Source organism: Nelumbo nucifera, chromosome 8, assembly GCF_055504915.1.
Source record: "Nelumbo nucifera cultivar China Antique chromosome 8, China Antique-T2T, whole genome shotgun sequence".
Lineage (NCBI taxonomy): Eukaryota > Viridiplantae > Streptophyta > Magnoliopsida > Proteales > Nelumbonaceae > Nelumbo > Nelumbo nucifera.
In genome coordinates, this window is record NC_142656.1 from 10,288,015 (window position 1) to 10,311,422 (window position 23,408).

General features: G+C 46.4%; 1 protein-coding gene across 3 annotated transcripts; it reads left to right on the forward strand.

Moving 5' to 3' along the window:
- The first annotated feature begins 39 nt into the window (after positions 1–39).
- LOC104592188 (midasin-like) lies at positions 40–19,345 on the forward strand. 3 transcript variants are annotated; one of them, XM_088893923.1, is made up of 8 exons: positions 40–274; positions 16,986–17,108; positions 17,186–17,282; positions 17,368–17,464; positions 17,598–17,691; positions 17,776–17,838; positions 17,918–18,094; positions 18,780–19,345. In XM_088893923.1, the coding sequence occupies exons 1-5, from the start codon at positions 250–252 to the stop codon at positions 17,673–17,675; spliced, it is 420 nt and encodes a 139-aa protein (XP_088750049.1). In that variant the 5' UTR covers positions 40–249; the 3' UTR covers positions 17,676–17,691; positions 17,776–17,838; positions 17,918–18,094; positions 18,780–19,345. The 3 variants fall into 3 exon arrangements, with proteins under 3 accessions (XP_088750049.1, XP_088750050.1, XP_088750048.1); XM_088893924.1 differs by having other exon boundaries at positions 17,918–18,029; XM_088893922.1 differs by having other exon boundaries at positions 17,918–19,345.
- The last annotated feature ends 4,063 nt before the right edge of the window (positions 19,346–23,408 follow it).

A 23,408-nucleotide genomic window follows, 5' to 3' on the forward strand; every position in this document is an offset into this window, starting at 1 on the left:
AACTATCATGGTGATTCTAGTTTTGCATCTTTACTGACTACGACTTGTTGAAACATCAATACTTTTTCTTTCTTGCAATAGTTTTGTTTCCATTAAGAAGACTATTAATAAAAATATCATTTATATCTAATTTTAGCTAAAATGGTTCTTTTTCATTCTCTCAGTTCTGTTAATTCACATGGATGAACAAATGGATGGTAAAACATTGATTGGGAGTTATATCTGTACGGAGCAACCCGGTGAATTCAGATGGCAACCTGGTTCTCTTACTCAGGTCCTCTCTCTCTCTCTCTCTCTCCTGCTTCTTTTCCCCTGATTAGTAGAGCCTGGGCTTCAGAATAGGCTTAAGGGAAAATGAATGTTCTTCCCTGGTCCACCTACTTGATATTTTAGGGCAAGTTGTTTTTGGACCCTTCCCTTGAGGACTCTAGAATTTGGTTAGTCTCACTAGATGGTCTATGCACATTCTCCTCTTTTTTCAAAGTCTTTGTTTGCCTAATCCTCTAGGGGTTGAATTCCTAGTGAAAGAAATTTGGATTAAGCCTATTCCACCTAAAAGTTAATCTTTCTGTTGGGAAATCTTCCTTAGTAATGTAAATACTTATGATATGCTGCAGAGAAGAAAGCCTTATGCTTGCCTTTCTCCTCGCATGTGTTTCATATGTAGGGTAGTGGTGACTGGTGAGACCCTATCTCATTTATTAATCTCCTGTTTCTTTGTACATTGAATCTGGGAGTTTTTCTGCTCTTTTTGGATGCAAGTGGGTCCCTCCTTAAGATGTGATGGGCATTTTCAATATTGACTTCTTGAGGCAATCAAAAAAAAAGAGGGAAAGTGCTCTGGAGAGCCACTAAGGCAGCAATTAGTTGAGTAGTGTGGGAAGAAAGGAATAATAAGATCTTCTTTGAAAAAAGCAGGACTTTGGAGGAGGTTATAGACAACATAAAATTGAAGGTAGTGCTGTGGGTAAAGACCTTGGATAGCTTCCAAATCTTCTCAATCATTGGCATTTTAAGAGCCTGGACCGAAATAGCACAATCCTCAAGAGAAAAAAGATAGATTTAAAGTGGATTGGAAATCCCCAGAAGGCAACAATGTCAAGTTGAATTTTGGTGGAAGTTCCCTTGGAAACCAGGATATGGTAGGAATAGGAGGGGTAATCAGGAATTCTAAGAGGAGGGTTTGGCTTTATTTTCAGGGCTAATTGGTATGGGAAACTCTTTGAAGGCTGAACTATTGGCTCTGCTACAAGGTCTCCAGTTAGCAAAGCAGCTGGGTTTTAGGATGCTTGAGGTGGAAGGGGATTCAAAAGTTGTTATTTCATGGGAAAATTGCAATGTACATACTCCTTGGACTCTTAAACATGTGTTAAGGGAAGTGGAAAAGATTGCGAAGGATATGGAGGCTGAATTTAAGTGGATAAGGAGTACAAATGGGTTTGCTGATTCCCTTGCCAAACAAGGGGTTATGTGGCAACAACCGTTTTGTGCTTCTATGTAACTTGGGTTTGAAATTTGGGGATGACATTCTTGTCACCAAGTTGTACTAGCCACAACTTTAAAATCAAATATAATAAAATAAAATATATTTTCTGATGATAAAAAACAATGATATGCAGCCATGCAGCCATGGTTAATAACATTATCATAAGGCACCTACCTTATGATTTTTGTTGCCTAGGCTGGCACCTAGTTTCCTAGATGAGTGCCTTTTGATATGAGTGAAGTTGTTCAGAAGAGACATTCTGTTCTGCCAACAAGGGCGCAGGGAAAATGCTCAAGAAAGTGATTTTTAGTTCCAAAGATTATGCTTTAAATTCGAGATGTCATTGTTCTATCTTAAGGAGGAAAGGTTTTGGTGAAAAGTGGTGTAAATGGATTAAAGGATGTATTTTGACATGTCATTATTCCATCTTGGTTAATAGTATGCTAGGGATTTCTTTCTAGCAAAAAGAGTCCTTCGAGAAGGGGATCCTATCTCCCCATTCCTGTTCACACTAGTATCAGATGTTTTGAGTGGATTGATTTCAAGGGCTGATGCTAGCACCCTATTAAATGGTTGGAGAGTAGGAATTTGGAAGAGAAGGGGTAGTGGTTGCTCATTTACAATTTGAGGATGATATCATAGTTTTTGTGATGGAGAGATGGAATAATTAAATAACCTTAAAAATCTTATCAATCAATCTGGAAAGATCTCCAACTTAAATGTAAATTGGGGTAAAAGTCACTAGCCTAGAGGAGGAAGTCACTAGCCTAGCTAGAGTTTTGGGCTGTGAGGTTAGTGGTTGGCCTTACAATTATTTGGGCCTATCTCTTGGGGAGAACCCAAATTTGGAGAGTTTTGGCTAACTGGTCTTGGAAAGGTTTAGAAAGAAGCTCGCTGGGTGGAAAAGAAATTACATCTCACTTGTGATGTGCTTCAAAGAAGAAGGCCAAACTGGTGCCTTTTGAGAAGATTAAAAGCCTATCCAAGGACATGCAGCTATTAATTCAGTGGACTCCAAGAGCGGCAAATGGATTTGCAGACCAGCTAGCTAAACAAGGGACTAACAGGTGACATTGTTTCTGAGCTCAGTTGTAAGGCCGATAAGTCAAAGTTGATAGTTTGCATCTTTAAATTCTAGTGGGGTAGCTGAGGCTACTTATAATCTGTAATATTTCCTTTTTCTTAATGAATTTTCCTTTTATTGATAAAAAAAAATGGTGCCTTTTGCCCAATATTTGTTTCACGTGTTTTAGTTGTGGTGAGAGAGTTAAACACCTACTTGTTTCCTGCCCTTTTGTCACTTGTACTTGGGAGTGGTTTTCTTCTTTCTTTGGTTGCTGGTGGACTCTTTGAAGGAAGTTTCTTTAGGCAAATGAAGGCAAGGGGAAGAACTTTATGGAGAGTTTCAAGAGCAACAATACTATGGGTGGTATGGGAAGAAAGGAATAATCAGATTTTTCAAGGGCAAGGAAAAATCTGATCATTCCTGCCCTTTTGTCACTTGTATTTGGGAGTGGTTTTCTTCTTTCTTTGGTTGCTGGCAGACTCTTTGAAGGAAGTTTCTTTAGGCAAATGAAGGCAAGGGGAAGAACTTTATGGAGAGCTTCAAGAGCAACAATACTATGGGTGCTATGGGAAGAAAGGAATAATCAGATTGTTCAAGGGCAAGGAAAATCTAAGGAGGAATTGTTAGATTGCATTAACATTAAGGTGGTTCATTGGGTAGAAATTATTGATTTGTTTAAGGTGTTCCCAGTTGATGATAGTAATCAGGGGATGGAACACAATAGCAAATTCTTCACATTCCAAGCGTATTATCCAAGAAACTTGGGCACCACCGACGCAACGAAGGTGATGATGCACAATCCGGCCGATCTTAGCTGTCAACGATCTTGCCTCTGAACTGAGTGGCAGGGGACCTGAAACGGAGGGAGTGAAGAAGCTCCGGGGAGAACCCGACGTAAGGGCTCCGAAGCTCAAGTTAGAGTCTTTCAAAGGCAAGATAAGCCAGATAGCGCAAAAGTTAGCATACCTCGTTCTTGGGGGATAGGAGCCTTTTATAACCACTCGCGCACTCACTTCCAGGCTTTTGTCAGATCGGGCATGATTATTTCTGAGCTCCTGCCAATTTGGATGTCATTTCCTCTAGCCGGACAGAACCACCACTGCTCCTTTTGTTGGAGTTGTCTCTGCGGCTAGTAACGACGGTGGCAGGTGGCGGTAGCAGGAGGCCGTTTGAAGTGCGGCTGTCAGGCGTCAGATCCCAAATCAGTCAGGTGCGCCGCCCTTGGATACGGACGTCCTTGGTGTCAGGTACGTTTGGTCAGCCTGGTGTTTCGGAAGCGAAGTGCTGGAGTGGCGAGCGAGATGTCTTGAGTTCGGTTTTGGGGAGTGTTCCGAGCTGCCATGGGCCAGCTCGGGTCACAGCTTTGTGAGGCTTGGGACCTGAGATAGTTCGTGCTCCTTGCAGGGAGCTCGGGTTCTCAGTAGGGAGCTCGGGTTCTTAATAGGGAGCTCGGACTCCCAGTAGGGAGCTCGGACTCTTGGTAGGGAGCTCGGGCTCCTAGTAGAGAGTCCGGTCTGGTGGAGTTCGGGCTCAGTAGTGAGCTTGGACTTCGTTACTTTCGGTGCTCGTTTTGGGCGCTCTGCTGTCCCGAGTTGCTTGCTTTTGCCACGTGTCGGGTGATTGCGAGGTCGGGCCAAATTTCCCTTCATCAATTGCCCCCGACTCCCTGCGACAAGGGTCCTGTCTTGGCGCGGGGAGTTCGTAACGTAGCAGGAGGGTTTTGGTCCGTACTGAGGGCGCTTGCTTTAATTTGATTTTCAAAAAAGGGCGCGCGTTTGGGAGACGTGATGGTAGCCGTTCGGGAGTCGTGCTGCAGATGCTTTTATTGTGAGGAGACGTGTGCCGACACCCTGTCAGTTTCGAGAAGATGCGTGCTGACGCCCCGTCCTTTGACAGGACGTGCACGACGCCTCGTCAGTTTTGGAAAGACGTGCGCTGGTCGGCTTTGGAAGACGTGCGGTTTAGCGCGGCTGTGGGCCGTTGGATTGGCTTCGATCTGGGCCATCGCTTTCCGGCCGCTGTGGATATAAATAGCACGGGGGGGGGGGGGGGGCGTCCTTGCTACTGTACCTCTTGAGCTCGCGCCTAAGTTTCAGTTCGCGTCCAGGCTCTTCAGCTCGCATCCCAGGTTCCTTGCTTGTTCGAGCTTTCGTGGTCTACTTCAGTCTTCTTCCCGGGTGAGTGCTCTTGGAATCCCGTTCCATTCCCTGATGTCTAGTTCGGAGGGTTCAGACAGTTCAAGCGGGTCTGATGCAGGTTCTACGAACCAATTTGCGTCCCCTGGTAGTTCAAGTGAGCCCGATGTAGGTCCTGAGGAAGGGGTTGAACCTACAGGCCGAGGTGCCTCGGGTAGGTCGGCGTCCACCTCCCGTCGTGGCCGGGCTTTAGATCAGTTCGGCCCTTCGACTATGACGCCTGAGGGACTTCAATCCCTCATAGACTACTACAACTTGCTCGGGGAGCACGCCTACTTCATCCCTACGGGTAGCTTCCCTTGGGAACACGGTCCTGATGAGATCATGATTTTCCGGGAGCAGCTTGTTGCGGGGCTGCGACTGCCTTTTCATCCTCTTCTCGTCGAGGTTCTAAACCACTTCGGCGTGACGGTCGGCCTGCTTCATCCGAACTCCATTAGGAATTTAGTGGGGACGATCTCCTTATTCTATGACGAGAACTTTCCTTTGGATCTGGAGATTTTCTCCTCTATTTTAATGCTGAAAAAGCAAGCAGGTCCCCTTCCTGGGCGTAGGCGGGCATACTACCTGTCTCCTCGCCCAGGCTTCAAGCTCTTACATGGACTCCCTAATAAGGTCTCGGCGTGGAAGCGGGACTATTTCGGGGTGCGAAGTGCGCTGGGGTGGCCGTTTCAGACCGGCTGGGGGATGGCCGCTCCCGACTCCGGCGTCACACTCGATAAGGAGACAGCGAAGGGCCTCCGGCAATGGGCGCGGCTTGGGCTGGAGTGTCAACGGTATTTGACGGAGGCCAAGGTTATTGCTGCTGGCCTGAGTTTGGGTAGGTTCTTCCCCTAGCGATCCTGTCTTGCTCTTCTTTTACTTGTTTTACTGATGCCGAATCTCCTTTTCGCAGGTATGATGGACTCTCGAGGGACCCGAGGTGGGCACTTGTTCCAGGGCATGAAGAGGAGAAAACGGGTGGCTAAGCGAGCTCGCGCCGAACCACCCCAGGGTGCGGAGCCCGAGGTGCCGGACTACCCGGCGGAGGATCAGCCTATGGAGCCCGAGATGGTTCCTCCTATGCAGGAGCCAGCGGGGGCTCCTTATGCCGAAACTACTCACACAGGGGCTCCCGCTTACTCCGAGTTTGCCCATACGCGAGCTGGGCCGTCGGGCTCGGAGGCCCCGGGGGACTTCAGGAGTGTGCTGTCGCCTATTCATGCTCTTCAACGGAGTAAGGAGGCCATGTTTCCCGAGGAAGTCGCGGCGTGGACCGAGCTCCCTCTGCACCAAGTGGCCTGCCATGCCGTTACCCATGCCATGGTGGTAAGTGCTCCCTTCTTTAGAGTTCTTCGGCCTTTATTCTTCTATTCGTTCCTTTGATCCCTTGTTTCCCTTTGATAGGTGAACTCTTCTATTCACGCCTTGGCGAACCAGGTGGAGAGGTGCTCGAGGCAGGCGCGAGCTGCCGAGGAGGCTGCTCATGCTGCCGAGGAGGCTGCTCGTGCTGCCGAGGAGGCTGCTCGCCTCGCGCGGTCTACGCAGGCGAGGTCTCAGAGAGATGCTGAGGCCATGGGAGTGGTGGTGAAGCATATGGCGGAATTGAAGCTGGACCTGCAGCATCAGGTCGAGTATCTTTAGGAGGATATCAGGGAGAGGACTCAGATCTTCTCTCAAGGCATCGAAGACGCGAAGAAAAAAGCTGTCAGTGATTATATTGCTTCGCCGGATTTCGATGATCTGATGGTGGACTCCTACAGGAGGGGTTTCAAGCTAAGCCGGTGGATGATCCGGAATACGTACCCCGAGCTCGATACCAGCGCCATATCCACTTCGCGCATTACTCAAGAGATGGCTAATGCTGCGGATGCCGAACCGGACTCCGAGGGGGAGGCAGGTCCTTCGGGTGTTGTCGAAGTGGCTTCTGATAATGATGAAGTAGCCCCTGACTTGTAAAAGATGAAGTGGCTTTTGCGGTTTTTTTTTTTTTTGAATGTACACCTTTATCTAAAATGAAATGGCTTTTTTGTTTAAGTGCTGGTTGTCCTGTCTTCGAGCTGCGTTTTTTGCCAAATTGACCATTTCGGTCCTTTAGTTCGTTTTTTACCTCGGCTTCGGGGTACTTGCCTTGGTGGTTTATAGGTAGTATCTTCTTAAGTTGACGACGTTCCATGCTCGGGGTACTTGTTTTCCTTCTAGGGTTTCGAGCTCGTATGCCCCCCCACCGAGTGCTTTCTTTACTCTGTAGGGTCCTTCCCAGTTTGGTCCAAGTTTCCCTACGCCGGGTTCGGGCACCATGACCTTACGGAGAACCAGGTCGCCGACGCGGAAGTTCCTCTTCTTTACTCGTGCGTTATAATACCGAGCTACCTTTTGCTGGTAGGCCGCAATTCGGATGTGCGCGAGGTCTCTCACTTCGTCCAGTAGGTCGAGGTTGGTGCGTAACTCGCCCTCGTTTGTCTGTTCGTCGTATGCTTCTAGTCGCAGCGTGGGTACTTCGATTTCCATCGGGATCACCGCCTCGGTGCCATAGGTGAGGTTAAAGGGGGTTTCTCCTGTGGCGGTTTTTTCCGTGGTTCGGTGAGCCCATAGAACACTTGGTAGTTCGTCTGCCCACAAACCTTTGGCTCGGTCTAATCGTGCTTTTAGTCCGCGGAGGATGGCTCTGTTCATTACTTCTGTTTGGCCATTTGCCTGCGGGTGTGCGACCGACGTGAAGTTCTGACTAATTCCCATACTTTGGCACCATTCTTGGAACTTGATGTCTTCGAACTGTTTGCCGTTGTCGGAGATCAGTACCCGAGGTAGCCTGAAGCGACATACAATGTTCTTCCAAAAGAAGTTCTGTATGTTTCGGGCTGTAACTATTGCCAGGGGTTCAGCTTCTATCCACTTTGTGAAGTAATCTACTGCCACCACTAGGAATTTTCTCCCGCCTGTCGCTGGTGGGAATGGCCCCAGGAGGTCGATGCCCCATTGGGCAAAGGGCCATGGGCTGGTGAGGTATTTGAGGTCAGCAGCGGGCTGATGGTGGATGTTGGCATGCTTCTGACACTTGTCGCATTTTCTGACGAGCTCGATTGCCTCTGTCTTCATCGTTGGCCAGTAGTATCCTTGTCGAAGTGCTTTTTGGGCGAGGGCTCTGCCCCCCAGGTGTCCGCCGCACAAGCCTTCATGAGTGTCGGGGAGTACCAACCCGGCTTCGGCTGGGCGCAAGCATCGCAGGTAGGGGAGCGTGTAGGATCATCAGTACAACCGTTCGTCTATCATGACGTATTTGGCTGCCTGGCGCTGCACCCTCTTGGCTGCGTTGCGGTCCGCGGGGAGGGTTTCGTCTAGCAGGAAACTCATGAGTGGGTCGATCCAGCTCGGCTCTGCTTCAGTGACAGGAGCGACCTCTTCTGCCCCACCGAGAATGCTGGGCCGAGGTAAGTCCTCTACGTACATGGTTCTCCTGGCATTGTGGCTCGTGCTAGCTAGTCGGGACAGGGCGTCGGCCTCAGCGTTCTCTGACCTCGGGATTTGCTTGATGAAGTGTGACTGGAAGTTGAGCAGAGCCTCCTTTACTTTTGCCAAATATGCAATCATTTGAGCTCGCGCGCTTCGTATTCGCTTGTAACTTGGTTGACCACGAGCTAGGAATCACTGCAGATAACCATGTGCTTTGCTCCAACCTTGTGCGCTAGGTTTAGCCCGGCTATCAGTGCCTCGTACTCCGCCTCGTTGTTGGATGCCGCGAACTCAAAGCGTAGTGCGTATTCTAGCTTTGTTCCGCTCGGGCCGCGTAGCACTATTCCAGCCCCGCTGCCTTGTTGGTTCGAGGAGCCATCTACGTGAAGGATCCAGGGCTCCTCATCCCAGTTCGCGCTTGGTCTAACCAGGAGGGATGCTACACTGGCTGCTACTTCACGGGGTTCGGACTCGTTTGGCTTGGGAGCTCCGAGCTTGCCCGAACTAGGGATCTCGGGCTCGACCGGCTCAGGGGCTTCGAGGCTAAACGTGCATTCTGTGATAAAATCTGCCAAGGCTTGGGCCTTAATGGCAGTTCTTGGCTTGTACTGGAGATCGTACTCACTGAGTTCGATGGCCCACTTCGTCAGTCGGCCGGAAACCTCGAGTTTGAGTAAAACTTGTCTCAGAGGTTTGTCGGTCAGGACGATGACAGTGTGAGCCTGGAAGTACGGGTGGAGTTTTCGTGCTGCTATCACCAGTGCATACGCTAGCTTTTCTATCTGCAGGTACCTTGTCTCTGCTCCCTACAAGATTTTACTAACATAATATATGGGTCGTTGGACCCGGTCTGCTTCCTTTACTAGTACCGAACTGACCACCTCGTCGCTAGCCGAGAGGTACAGTTCTAAGACTTCGCCTTCCTCGGGCCGAGCTAAGGTTGGCACACTGGCGAGGTAACCTTTTAGCTCGTCAAACGCGAGCTGGCAGTATTGGGTCCACTCGAACCCTTTGCCTTTGATTGCTTTGAAGAAGGGTAGGCAGCGATCTGCCGACTTGGACATGAAGCGGCTTAGAGCGGCTATGCGGTCGTTTAGCCTCTGAACTTCTTTTACTTTCCGAGGCGGTCTCATTTCTAGGATGGCTTTTATCTTGTCCGGGTTGGCCTCGATACCGCGCCGATTGACAACGTAGCCTAGGAATTTGCCCGAGGTGACACCAAAGACACATTTGTTGGGGTTCAATTTCATGCTAAACTGACGCAGGATTTGGAAGACAGAGTCCAAGTCTTTTATCAGTTCTTGTGAAAACCGTGTCTTGACGACCATGTCGTCTACATTACACTCTATCTTTGTTCCAATCAGGGGCCGAAACAGCCTATTTACAAGTCTTTGGAAGGTCGCCCCGGCGTTTTTTAACCCGAAGGGCATAACCTTGTAACAATACAGACCGAACTCGGTTATGAAGTTGGTTTTTTCCTCGTTGGACTGGTCCATCCGGATTTGGTTGTAGCCTGAGTAGGCATCCAGGAAGCTTAGTAATTCATGTCCTGAGGTCGCGTCCACTAGGCGGTCGATCCTGGGAAGGGGGAAGCAGTCTTTCGGGCAAGTTCGGTTCAGGTCAGTGTAGTCGACGCACATGCGCCACTTGCCGTTCGCCTTTTTCACCAGCACAGGGTTGGCCACCCAGCTCGGGTAATGGACTTCCCTTATGAAGTCTGCCGCGAGGAGCTTCTCGACTTCCTCGTCGACCGCCTTCCAGCGCTCTGGGGCTAAGTTCCATTTCTTCTATCTAACGGGTCTGACTAAAGGGTCAGTGTTAAGTTTGTGAGTTATAAGGCCAGGGTCAATACCAGGCATATTGGCCGCGGACCATGCAAAAATATCTAAATTTCGAAGTAAAAAACTTACCAGTTCGGTCCGTAGGGGTTCTTTGACGGAAGCACCGATCTGGAGTGTGCGAGCTGGGTCCGTGGGCGAGGTTGGAATCGCGATTGTTTCCTCTGTGGGTGAGGCTCGTTCTTCGCCTTGTTCCGCGGGCCACTCCAGATCGAGGTCGCTGGCTGCCTTGGTCTTTCCCTTTAGGGCGGCAACGTAGCACTTGCGGGACTCAAGCTGGTCGCCCCGCGCTACCCCCACACCGAAGTCCGTAGGGAACTTCATGGCCAAATAGTAGGTGGAGACCACCGCTCGTAGGATATGCGTGATTGGCCGCCCTATTATGGCATTGTATGGGGAGGGGGTCGCGACCACCAGGAAGTCGTGGTTGAGTCTAACCGCACAAGGCCACGTGCCGACTTCCGCAGGTACCGTTATTTTTTTGAGGGGCCTGACTTCCTCTCCGCTGAAGCCCACTAGGGGAGTGTTTGCGGGCTTTAGTTCGCTCCTCGGCAGCTGTAGCCGATCAAACGCTGATTTGAAGAGGATGTCCGCCGAGCTGCCCGAATCTACGAGTACGCGTCTGACCTCGAAGTCGCTGATCCTTAGTTTAATGACAAGCGCGTCATCGTGGGGGTAGCGAACTCCTCGCGCGTCGTCTTCCATGAAGAGGATTGGCTCTTCGGTCTTTGGCCTTTTCGGAGGGTTCTGCTCCTCGAGGACCGCTTCGCGAACTGAAGTCCGGGCTGCTGCCGACGTACACCCTGTTACCACCGAACCTCCCACAATTATATGGATGGTTCCCCGAATTGGCCTCTCTACCGGAGGCTGTCGCTGCAACGGTTCGGCAGGCCTGCTGCTAGATTCGGGAGCGTCCTTTTCGTGCTCGCCTTGCCAATCCGCTTTATTGTTATTATTGTTGCGCTGTACAAAGTTTCTCAAGTATCTGCGACGGATGAGCCCCTCTATTTCGTCTCAGAGATTATTGCACTGCTCGGTACTGTGACCATGGTCCCTATGGAAACTACAATACAAATTCTTGTTTCTTTCGTTCGGATTTCCCTTTAGGCGAGGTGGCCATTTCACGTACGGGGCGTCCTTGATCGTCATTAAGATCTCGGTCCGCCTTGTGTTCAATGGCGTGTAATCCGTCCGAACTGGTAGGGGAGTTCGGAACGACTGGTTCAGTTTTGGGTCCCGGGCTGGGTTTTTTCGGTCGACTGAGTTAGAGGGCTCGCCATCCCTCTTTCTTTTCTCGTTTCCGCCCTCGGTTCGTTGGTTGATCTCTTCCTCCATCCTCATGAACTTGTCCGCGAGCTTTAGAAATTCGGCCACGGTCGCAGGCTGGTTAGCTACCATGTGCCATTTGAACTCTTTGTGCGTCACCCCTCTTTTCACTGCCGCGAGCTGCACCGCGGGGTCTAACCGCGGTATCTGTAAGCATGCTTCATTGAATCGTTTGATGTAGCCTCGTATGGGTTCTCCTTCCCTTTGGACTACCCTGAAGATGCTTTCTTCTGCTCTGGGGCACCGTTTGCTGGTGACAAAGTGTGCAGTGAAGACCTGCACGAACTGAGCCCAACACTTTATCGACCCGGGGGCCAGGTTCCTGTACCAAGTGCGGGCTACCCCCTTGAGGGTGGTGGTGAAAGCCACGTACATGCATGATTCGCTGGCTCTGGCGAGGTGCATTTGGGACTGGAAAGCGTCAACGTGGTCGTTGGGGTCGAAGGACCCGTCATACTTGTCTAGAGGTGGGAGCTTGAAATCTCTGGGCAAGGGGACTGCCAGGAGTTCTGACGTGAGGGGGGAAGGAACTGAGAGAAGCGGGGCAATTCCTACCTCGTCCGAGCTCGTCTCGCCTTTGCCTTTGAGCTCTGACAGGACACGGGTGGCGGTTCGTCGACTTCGCCGGCGCCTTCGCTATTGAGTGGGCCTTGTGCTGGCGCTGCTGGCCTCCGTGTTGCCGAGCTCAATGGGCCCAGAATGCTGGTAGTCCGCTGCTGCCAGTGCGCCGAATCGGTTTTCTGTGAGTGGGAACTCCGGTTTGGAGCCCCGAGGTGCCGATCTCGCGGGCGAGGTTCCCGACCCGCCTGCGAGCTGCGAGGCGGGGATGACTTTTCTCTCTCTCCGGCCTGGGGACGAGGCCTGGCTGTTTGGGGGGTTCTGGGGCCTGGAGGCCTTTCCTTGGTGGGGGCGCCCATTCTACGGAGAGGCCTTGACCGGCTTCGGAGCAGGGTGGCGAGGTGGAAGTAGTGGTTGGTTCGGTGGCAGTTGGGGGAACTGCTGTTGATAGTGATACTGGGAGAGGTTGTGCAACACTTGGTGCTGGTGAAGCTGGTGCTGCTAGAACTGTTGCATCTGGGCTTGCATTGCCCGCATGCATTGCATCAGGTCGTCCAACCGGTTTTGGCTAGCTGCCAGGGGAACGGTGGTTGGTTCGGCGAAGGTAGTCTCGATGGGGAGAGGAAAGGGGATGTTTGTGGGAGGAAGGTTTACAGGCGCCACTTCTTGTGGCGTATTCAGATTGGGAATTCCGTCCACCGAGAGGGGGATGGTGAACTGCCCAACACACACCACGGGAACTTGAGGCTGTTCCCTGGTGGTGTTTGTCTCTGTGCCGCGTCCGGCGTTGCTAGAAGAGGCCATGAGTGTTGAGTTTTTCAAAGAAGAAGAAAGGGGTATGAAAGTTTGGAGGGAGGCCTTTTGAAGCGTTCCCACAGACGGCGCCAATTGATGATGCACAATCCGGCCGATCTTAGCTGTCAACGATCTTGCCTCTGAACTGAGTGGCAGGGGACCTGAAATGGAGGGAGTGAAGAAGCTCCGGGGAGAACCCGGCGTAAGGGCTCCGAAACTCAAGTTAGAGTCTTTCAAAGGCAAGATAAGCCAGATAGCGCAAAAGTTAGCATACCTCGTTCTTGGGGGATAGGAGCCTTTTATAACCACCTCGCGCACTCACTTCCAGGCTTCTGTCAGATCGGGCATGATTATTTCTGAGCTCCTGCCAGTTCGGATGTCATTTCCTCTGGCCGGACAGAACACACACTGCTCCTTTTGTTGGAGCCGTCTCTGCGGCTAGTAACGACGGTGGCAGGTGGCGGTAGCAAGAGGCCGTTTGAAGTGCGGCTGTCAGGCGTCAGATCCCAAATCAGTCAGGTGCGCCGCCCTTGGATACGGACGTCCTTGGTGTCAGGTACGTTTGGTCAGCTTGGTGTTTCGGAAGCGAAGTGCTGGAGTGGCGAGCGAGATGTCTTGAGTTCGGTTTTGGGGAGTGTTCCGAGCTGCCATGGGCCAGCTCGGGTCACAGCTTTGTGAGGCTTGGGACCCGAGATAGTTCGTGCTCCTTGCAGGGAGCTCGGGTTCTCAGTAGGGAGCTCGGGTTCTTAATAGGGAGCTCGGACTCCCAGTAGGGAGCTCGGACTCTTGGTAGGGAGCTTGGGCTCCTAGTAGAGAGTCCGGTCTGGTGGAGTTCGGGCTCAGTAGTGAGTTTGGACTTCGTTACTTTCGGTGCTCGTTTTGGGCGCTCTGCTGTCCCGAGTTGCTTGCTTTTGCCACGTGTCGGGTGATTGCGAGGTCGGGCCAAATTTCCCTTCATCAGAAGGTTTAAACTGAATTTTGATGGGAGTTCATTTGGCAATCTGGCGTAATTAGGTATAGGGGAGCTTTAAGAGATGAAGAAGGAAAAAATCATTGCTCTATACTTGGGACCAATAGGCATGGGATACTTGTTAAGAGTTAAGGTGTTGGCCCTCCTTCAAGGGTTGAGATTGGTTAAACAATTGGGATTCCATCAAATTGAAGTGGAGGGGTACTCAAAGCTGGTGATAGGCTAGATGCAGGAAGGAAGTCTGGGAATCTGGATCCATAGACATGCCATGCCTAAAAAAATCATTGATCTATACTTGGGACCAATAGGCATGGGATACTTGATTAGAGTTAAGGTGTTGGCCCTCCTTCAAGGGTTGAGATTGGTTAAACAATTGGGACTCCATCAAATTGAAGTGGAGGGGTACTCAAAGCTTGTGATAGGCTAGATGCAGGAAGGAAGTCTAGGAATCTGGATCCATAGACAAGCCATGCCTGAAATTTGGTGGCTAACAAGGGAAATTGATATATTATCAAAAAAAAAAACAAAAAGTAAAGGGAATTGATGGATTAGTCAAACAAGGGTCAACCAGGGAACTTTTTTGGGCAGCACTGTGATAGTGGATGTCTTTGTAGGGTAGCATCCATAAAATGGGGTGCTTTTTCTGTATTTTTTATTAATCATTAAATGAACGTTACCATTTCCAATTAAAATGATTGTGCTTTAAATTCCAGTTATTTGACAAATCAATAATATCAAGAAGTGAAAAGGATGGTCATGTGTATGAAAATGGAACCAGTTATGGGCAAGAAAGGGGTGTATTGGATGGGGTAACATGAATTTATAGAGATGATTTGGGGGGGTGGGGGGGTTGATACTTACACTATGGAAGAAAAGGTAGAGGTGGGTGGAGGTCAAAGGAAAGAGGTTGAGGTGTTGAAAGGGAGAGGAAGAGAAGACTCTTAAAAATTTAAGTATGTAACAAGATTAATTGACGAGTTCATGAATGTGCATCAGAGGTTGTGTGGGTGATGTGGTTAGGTTAGAGAAGGAGGGTATTGAGTATGGGGTTGATACCATACTTATTGATAAGGTGTTCAAGAAATGAGAAAGTGGTGTTCAATAGGGTAACTGTGAAAGCAGTAGACATGAGTAGGAGACTGTGTTTGTACTTTGTAGGAGGTGAAGACTCTGCAAGGACAACTTTCTTGGAGCTATAAGAGAAAGGGAGAAAGAAGAAAAAAAGGTAATACAGGTTTGGATTTGGAGATGTTTAAAAAGGGATTTGGTTATTAATGGAGGGTTGTGAAGTCTTATTGGGGGGTGGTCAGTGGTGTTAAGAGGTGTTTGAATGTGCAAGGTGGTGTGAGTCGTGTGACTGATCAGTTGGGCACAAGGATAAAGGTGGGAGGGGGTTTTGTTGGGTGATGGTTGTACTTCTACATCTTACTTTTTGGTAGGTGGCAGGGTAGTGAGTGGTGAGGGTGCTTAAGTTGGGTTCTCTTTGGGTTCTTCTTGCCTCAGTGATATTTCTTCATCCGGCGTTGTATTTTGTCCTTATTGTTTTTGGTAAAAATTTATATACTCAAGAAAGAAAATCAAGGTGTTCAGGATAGGCAATGCGATGTCTTGACTCTTGGCAACTATGCCTAGATCCTTAATTTCAAATTTAGAAGCCAGGGCTTCCCTTAAGTTGTCTATCTTAGTAGGATGTTTCCATGTAACCAGAATGCCGTCGTTATTCTAATCATGATTGTTTAGGAGTCATCACCCCTCTTTACCAACAATTGCTTCAGCCCATATATTGACTTCTTTAGCATGCACACTTTTTTCTTGTAATCCTTGTTCAACTAGTTCAACTCCTGGAGGTAACTATACATACACCTGTTTTGGGACTTTTGGGATAGCTCCATTCAATAATGCATTTTTGATATGTAGTTGCTAGAGGAAAAATAATAATAAGCAGCTAGAGGAAGCAGAATATGGATCGAGTTTATTTATGTCACTAGTGTGAGCATGTCTTGATAGTAAACCTCATAGATCTATTTATACCCCTTCGCAATCAGCCTTGCTTTGTATCTCTCTATGGATCCATTAGCTTTATACTTCACAATAATGTTCCACTTAGAGCTGACTGGTTTTTTATCCTGAGGAAGATTGATGATATCTTTGTCTTATTATTTATTAGTGTCTTCATTTTCTGATTCATGGTGTCCTTAAAGTTGGATTGAGGGAAATTTCTTAAGGAAATTTGAACTTTTTATTTCTCTCCTATTTTCTGTCGGACCAAACACAGGTAAGTAGATATCAAAAGGAATAACATGATTAGAAGGAGGTGTTGGAGCAGTAAGGGAAGCACCTGAGTCACTTTGGGTCAAGGTATTTGATGGTTGTCATAGATCAATTTTGGGGACTACTTTCCGGTGACAACTGTGCACCTGCAAATATTTTCGCTGCATATTAGAGCTAGAGTCAGAGCCGTAAGTAGGAAGTGGACTAGTAGAAAGTGAGTTATTGGAAATAGGTACTAGAACAGGTAGAAATAAGCACTCCGCTCTCTTAGTGTAAAATCTCCTCCTGAAGAGAGATGGAAGTAGCATAGAAAGGCGAGACTCAAAAAGGACAAATCCCTGGTAACAAAACATTTATTAGAGACAGGATTTTAACAACTATAACCTATTTTGGTTTCTTACAGTAAACACAAAACACTTAATCAGTTTCATTACTCTGAGTAGCTTTATTCCAGTTTTCTATTTTGTGAAAGCAACATGAGTGCTGTGGAATTAGAAAATTCTCCACTAGCAGTCTTATTAGTGTCCTTTGCCTGGACAAATGGATATGACTTGGTGCTCTGTCAATGGGGTTGGATTTGGTTTTGGTCAGGCTTTACCTGACTTAGTATTGTAAATGTGCAGAACCAGTTTGAAACCGGGCTCCATATGTGTCTGTGGTAACAAACCCAGAACCTATGTAATTATTAATTGGGACTATTGGGTCTGACCTGATAACACCTGATTACAATTGACAGCTATACTTTTAGCCTGTAATTTGACAATAAACCTACTTTTTAAAATATTTGGTAGTATATACATTTTTGAAAAATGCAAGACTATCTGGAACTATTAGGTCTGTTGTTTTAACTTCTATGATAACACAGAGCCACTATCCTTAGAAATGAGAGTCAAATATTTTATGTCCATGTTTGTTACAGTTCTTTTATTTGGGTCTGAATGTTTGTAGTTTGCTCAACTTATGATGATAGATTAAAGCAATGGTTGCTAGTTAACACTTAGTACATTAGTATTTTGTTTATTGACCAAAGAGTACTTTTTAGTAACAGGCAATATCTCCTTTGGTGTCCTTTTGGTAAGAGTGATGATTGGACTGTCAAACCGTGAAGATCTGTTTGATATAGTGAATGCATGGTATCCAAATTTGGAGGCTATTGCTGAGAAACTTATAGGTATTCTCTGCTGTTCTTATATGCTGGTGCTTTCAAGACTAATATAATCCTTACAAAATTGATTTCTGTTGTGTCAGAGACATTTGGAAAGGTCAACTCTTCTCCATCTTACCAGCCTGGAGGATGTGTTGGTTTTCCTGCTTCTTCTGCTGTTTTAAGCAGGTTCTCTTTAAGGTAGATAGTGCCTCTCTAGCAACTCTGTGCATAATGAGACCCCAACAGATGTCATTATTTTTCATGTTTTGTTATATATTTACAGGGATCTGCTGAAATGGTGCAAAAGAATCACAGGTCAAGGTTTTAACTTTATGGGGCTTAGCTTATCAGCTTATGAAAGTAAAAGCATTTGTCAAGAGGTTGTATTTGATTTCCACTTTTTATTCCTTCTTGTGATAATGTGATGGATGACTATCTACTTGTTTCTACTGGTTACTTAATAAACTGTGGGTTTGTATTTATTTTCGCATCTTCCTCAATTTCTTCTGAAAGTCGACTGTTAATAATGAGACAAATAGCAAAGATGTGGGGAGTACCGATGTCAGAAGCAGAAACATTATATCCTCTTAATAAGCCCATAGTTCAGGTGTCTGTCTTTTCTAATCATTGTGTCTGATACGTTTGTGCTATGAGCATCAAGTACAAAAATCTGAAATTTTTTTTCCTGCAGGATTTGCAATCAGATTTATGAGTTGGAAGGGTTACCCTCAAATGCACTGAAGCTGCATTACATGTAAGCACTTACTCTGTTTTATATTACTTGTTGCTTACTTTCTGACATTGGTTGACTTTCCTTGATGTGTTTTCTGCAGTTACATCACTAAAAGAAACCTTTTGTGGATATCTGTAGTTCACTACATGTTCTTGAGAGGATAGCATGTTCTGTTAAGTGCAATGAGCCAGTTCTTTTGGTTGGTGAAACTGGTACTGGAAAAACAACTCTTGTACAGAATCTTGCAGTGAGGCTTGGCTAATCACTTACAGTCTTGGTATTCTGTCTAGGCAGTTTGTCATTATGATGGTTCTTTTGTGTACGGGACTCTTATCATGTGGACTAGAAATTGAATGCTAATTTGCTTATCTTGCAGAACTTAAGCCAACAAAGTGACATTTCAGACTTATTGGGTGGCTTTAAGCCTACAGATCCAAGATTTATATGAATACCTGTTTATAATTTGCTTATCTATTCCCATCCCCAAACTCAATCTCCTTTTCTGAATTTCTGCTTGTACTTGTACTTCAATTTGCCATAATGTGGAAGGTAGGAGCCAACTGTACTAGGGATCATCTATCCTGAAATTGTAGTTTTGTCTTCTTATTGTTGTTATTACAATCTTTTATCAGTTGGTTAGCTATAAACATTATCTTGTTGTGACTGGTGATATCATATGTGTCCTGATTTTTTCCATCAGGGACTTGGTATTTGATAATTGCAACTTTTTTTTGGATAATTTGTTTGATAATTGCAACTTTCCTCCACTATGATTGGATGATGATCATCATGATCCAAGCCTTACGCCAACTATATGGGATTGGTCAACATGAATCCTGTTTCGCCATTCCTCCACTATGATTGGATGATAATAACCTTGATTGCAATTTTTTTTCTTTATAGCTTCTTTTCTTGTTGATAAGAGGCAAAATATGACAGTACTCTTCTGTGCTTGTATGCAGGACAATGGGGATTTTCTTGTTTGTCTGAGAAAACATGTGTCTGATAGGAACTGGAAAATGGTATTAAATGGATGTCAGAAAGGCCTTGGTTTTTCCAGGAAGCAAGTTTGTGAGGTTGGTAGATCTCTATCTGGTACAAAGCGAAAGCGACCTGAGTGAAGAACTCATCCAAGCTTGGGAGCGTTTTTCCATGAAACCTGAGACAGCACATAGGCAGATTGGCTCTTCAGCTATGGTCTTTTTGTTTGTGGAAAGAGCATTCGTGACAGCAATTAAAAATGGTCATTGGATATTACTTGATGAAATAAATTTGGCTCCTCCTGAGATGCTACAGAGAATTACAGGGGTTTTGGAAGGAGACGATAGTTTAATTTGTTTAGCTGAAAGGGGAGATGTTGATTATATTCATTGACATCCTGATTTTTGTATATTTGCTTGTATGAATCCTGCTACTGATGCTGGAAAGAGGGACTTTCCATATTCGTTGAGAAGCAGGTTTACATAGTATTTTGTTGATGATGTGTTAGATGATGAATATTTGACTCCATTTGTGAAACAATTTATGGATTACAGCAGTCCCAATAGAGAATTGGTAAATAAAATTGTGTGTTTTTACAAAGAAGCCAAGAAGGAACCTGAAGAGAGGCTAATCAGAAGCCCCAGTTCAGTTTAAGGTCTCTATACTGTGCACTGGATAGTCCTTGTTTCAAGTTTATGAACAGTATGATACTATCATATTTGTAAGGTGGAAATATGCCTCAAAATGTTCCCTTTGATTGTTTACTTCTTGCAGGCAAGAAGCACGAAGGATGCTCGACTTGTTTAAGGTCTCTATGCAGGCACGAAGGATGCTCGACTTGCAGGCAAGATACACAACCTCTCGCGGAGAAACCATAAGGAAGCCGATCAACTCTTCGGTGTAAGCTTCTTAATTCTCAGCTTCATTTGGTGTTCTCGTTTGGATGTATGGGTTACTAAATTGCTTTGGTTATATGCGTAGTTTTCGATTTCTCGAGGCGTTGCTACTTTTGGCGATCGGCTTACTGACTGCTGTGCCTTACCCTTGTTCCCGGTTTTCGATGTCAATGTAAGTATAGGAAACATCCCGTGCTTAATTCAGTTCCGCTTTCTTTTAATTCCGTAGGATAACTGAATGGGTGTTTCTTGTGGGTGTGTGGGTTACTAATTGCTCTATTGCCATTGTCGTGCTTGTAACTTTTCTGAATTTATTAATAATCCTCATCACCGACATGTTCATGCATTGCCACTTTCAGGAGATTGCATCCGCGGAGCCGATTCAAGCGTTCGAATTGTAGTAGTGAACAGCCATGGCCTCGCATACGCTGGAGTCCATAATGAGCCACTATAACCCATTTCTTCTGTATACACTCTTAAACTTTTTCTTCTCCACCTATTTCTAATTAGATATTCTTGGCAGGTGAGTGGCGTGAGCGCGGAACGAAGGGTCGGGAGTGAAACGGATTCGGAAGCGGCACGGGTATGTGTTTGCTGTAGAATGTCTGCATCCGTAAATTTGAAAATTTTGGGAATATATGGCTTGCCAGTTGTGGAGGTGACCATAATATCCTTGGTTCTTATGGGTGTAGGCACGAAGAATGCTCGACTTGCGGGCAGGATGCGCAACCTCTCGCGGGAATACTATAACGAAGCCCATCAACTCTTCGGTGTAAGCTTCTCAATTCTCAACTTCATTCGGTGTGCTCGTTTGGGTGTATGGGTTACTATTTTGCTTTGGTTATATGCGTAGTTTTAGATTGCTCGAGGCTTTGCTACTTTTGGCGATCGGCTTGCCGGCTCCTGCGCCTTGCCATTGTTCCCGGTTTTCGATATCAATGAAAGTATAGGAAACATCCCGTGCTTAATTCAGTTCCGTTTCCTTGTAATTCCATAGAATAAATGACTGCATGTTGGTGTGGGTGTGTGGGTTACTAACTGCTCAATTGCCGTTGTTTTGCTTGTAACTTTTCTTAATTTATTACTAATCCTCATGACTGACACCTTCATGCATTGCCACTTTCAGGGGATTGCGTCCGCGGAGCTGATTCAAGCGTTCGAATTGTAACAGTGATCAACCAAAGCCTCTCTTACGCTGGAGTCCAGAATGAGCCACTTTAACCCATTTCTCCTTTATTCTCTCTTAGACTTTTTCTTCTCCACCTGTTTCTGATTAGAAATTCTTGACAGGTGAATGGCGTGTGCGCGGAAAGGAGACTCGAAATTGATACGGATTCGGAAGCGGCACCGGTATGTGATTGTTGTCGAATGTGTGCATCCCTAAATTTTAAAATTTTTAGAAGAAAATGTTTGCCGGTTGTGGAGGTGACAATAATATCCTTGGTTCTTATGGGTGCAGGCACGAAGAATGCTCGACGTGCGGGCAAGATGCTCAAACTCTTGCCGCAAAACTATAAGGAAGCCGATCAACTCTTTGATGTAAATTTCTCAAATCTCGGGTTCATTCGGTGTTCTCTTGTGGTTCTTTTGGTTCCTAATTTGCTTGGGTTATATATGCAGTTTTAGATTGCTCGAGGCGATGCGAATTTTGGGGATGGGATTGCCGGCTCCTGCGCCTTACCATTGATTCCGGTTTCCGATATCACTGTAAGTATACGAAACATCCCATGCTTAATTGACTTCTTTTATCTTTTAATTCCGTAGGATAAGTGACCGGATGTTTCTTGTGGGTGTGAGGGTTACTAATTGCTCTGTTCCGGTAGTTGTGCATGCAACATTTCTTACTTTTTTAATACTCCTCTTGACTGGCAAATTCAGGCATTGCCGCTTTCAGGAAGTTGCGTCCGCGGAGCTGATTCAAGCATTCGAATTGTTGCAGCAACCAGCCACGGCCTCGCATACGCTGGAGTCCAGAATGAGCCACTCCAACCCTTTTCTTCTATATACACTGTTAAACCTTTTTCTTCACCTATTTCTGATTAGATAATCTTGACAGGTGAATGGCGTGGGCGCGGAAAGGAGACTCGGAAGTGATACGGATTCGGAAGCGGCACAGGTATGTGTTTGTTGTAGAATGTCTGCATTCCTAGATTTTAGCACTTTTGGAATATAACTTTGCCGGTTGTGGAGGTGTCCATAATATCCTTGGTTCCTATGGGCTGGCACGAAGAATGCTCGATTTGCGGGCAAGCTGTGCAAGCTCTCACGGCTTTTCTATAGGGAAGCTGGTCCAATCTTCAGTGTAAGCTTCTCAACTCTCCACTTCATTCCGTGTCCTCTTTTGGGTGTATGGCTTACTAACTTCCTCCGGTTATATGTGTAGTTTTGGATTGCTCGAGGCGTTTCCACTTTTGGGGAGGGCTTTCCGACTATTGCACCATACTATTGTTTCCGGTTTCCGATAACAATGTAAGTATATAGGACACATCCCTTGCTTAATGGACTTCCATTTTGTTTTAATTCCTTCAGATAAGTGACTGACTATTTCTCGTCATGCTTTGAGTGGTGGGTCGACCGGAAATTGGACGCCATTCAAGATAGGGCTGTCAACGGGTGGGATCCAGGTCCGGTCTAGGTAGAAGCACTCCCGAACAGATCATTAATTGGGACAAAATCTTAGACCCAAAACCGTCCATTTTAACTTAAAATTTTTGGTTGAAACAATAACTTAGGTTTAAAACCGAACCATTTAAGCCAAAAGAAACCACTTTTCTTATTTAAATCGCAAACTAAAATTTAAACTTTAATCATATATCGTTAATAAAATTGATGGAAAAATACTAAGTTACTTATATGTTAAAACGTTAAACACCTTTATTTATCTATCTATCAGATTCGTCACTTTAAACCTATGATAAGAGAAAAACTATAATAAAACGAAGGAAATAACATATATGGCTAACAAAATAATCGGTTTTGGGCATGAATCGGTTCGGGAGGGGCGAGAACCGGAACCGACCCAATTATTTATTTCAACAGAATCACGGAACCGGATCCTTTATAAATGGTCGGGTCTATTCGGGCCAGTCGGGTAGACCTGAACCGTTGACAGCCCCTTCAAGAACACGAACGATGAGAGCGATTGTGCCGCAACAAGGTTGGTATCCCTTTTTCTTCTCCCTTCGGACCTGTACTTCGAGGTAAGGACCTTTCAAAACCGCACTCGATGTTCGTACCTTTGTTATTGAAGCATATGATGTTGTCCTGCGAAGTTGATTTTGGATTCGCATGAATTAATAGATTCTGCTAATGCACTTTCTACCTTGTCGTTGCAGGAATATTCTAATGGGTTCGCATTGTCAAGTGCCGTATCAGAATGATTGCGATAGTGTAAGCCAGCATTGCTTGTATCTGTTTAAACTTCTTATAAGGGCTTCTATTGCTTTATTTCCGTTTTTGTGCTTGTATCTTTTTTTAATTTTCTGATACTCCCCTTGGTTTCTACAGGCATTGCCACTTCCATGAGATTGCGTCGTTGGAGCTGATTCAAGCGTTCGAGTTGGAGCAGTGGTCTGTCGAGGCATTGCATACGCTGGAGTCCTGAATAAGCCACTCTAACCCATTTCTTCTATATTCACTTCTAAACTATTTCTTGCCCACCTGTTTCTGATTAGATATTCTAGACAGGTGAAGGGCGTGAGCGCAAAGGAGATT

Coding starts and splice junctions, on each gene's coding strand:
- LOC104592188 (XM_088893922.1), top strand. CDS start 250: ATGGCAACCTGGTTCTCTTACTCAG. Junction 275..16,985: donor AACCTGGTTCTCTTACTCAG/GTCCTCTCTCTC, acceptor TTTTAGTAACAG/GCAATATCTCCTTTGGTGTC. Junction 17,283..17,367: donor TTAAGCAGGTTCTCTTTAAG/GTAGATAGTGCC, acceptor ATATATTTACAG/GGATCTGCTGAAATGGTGCA.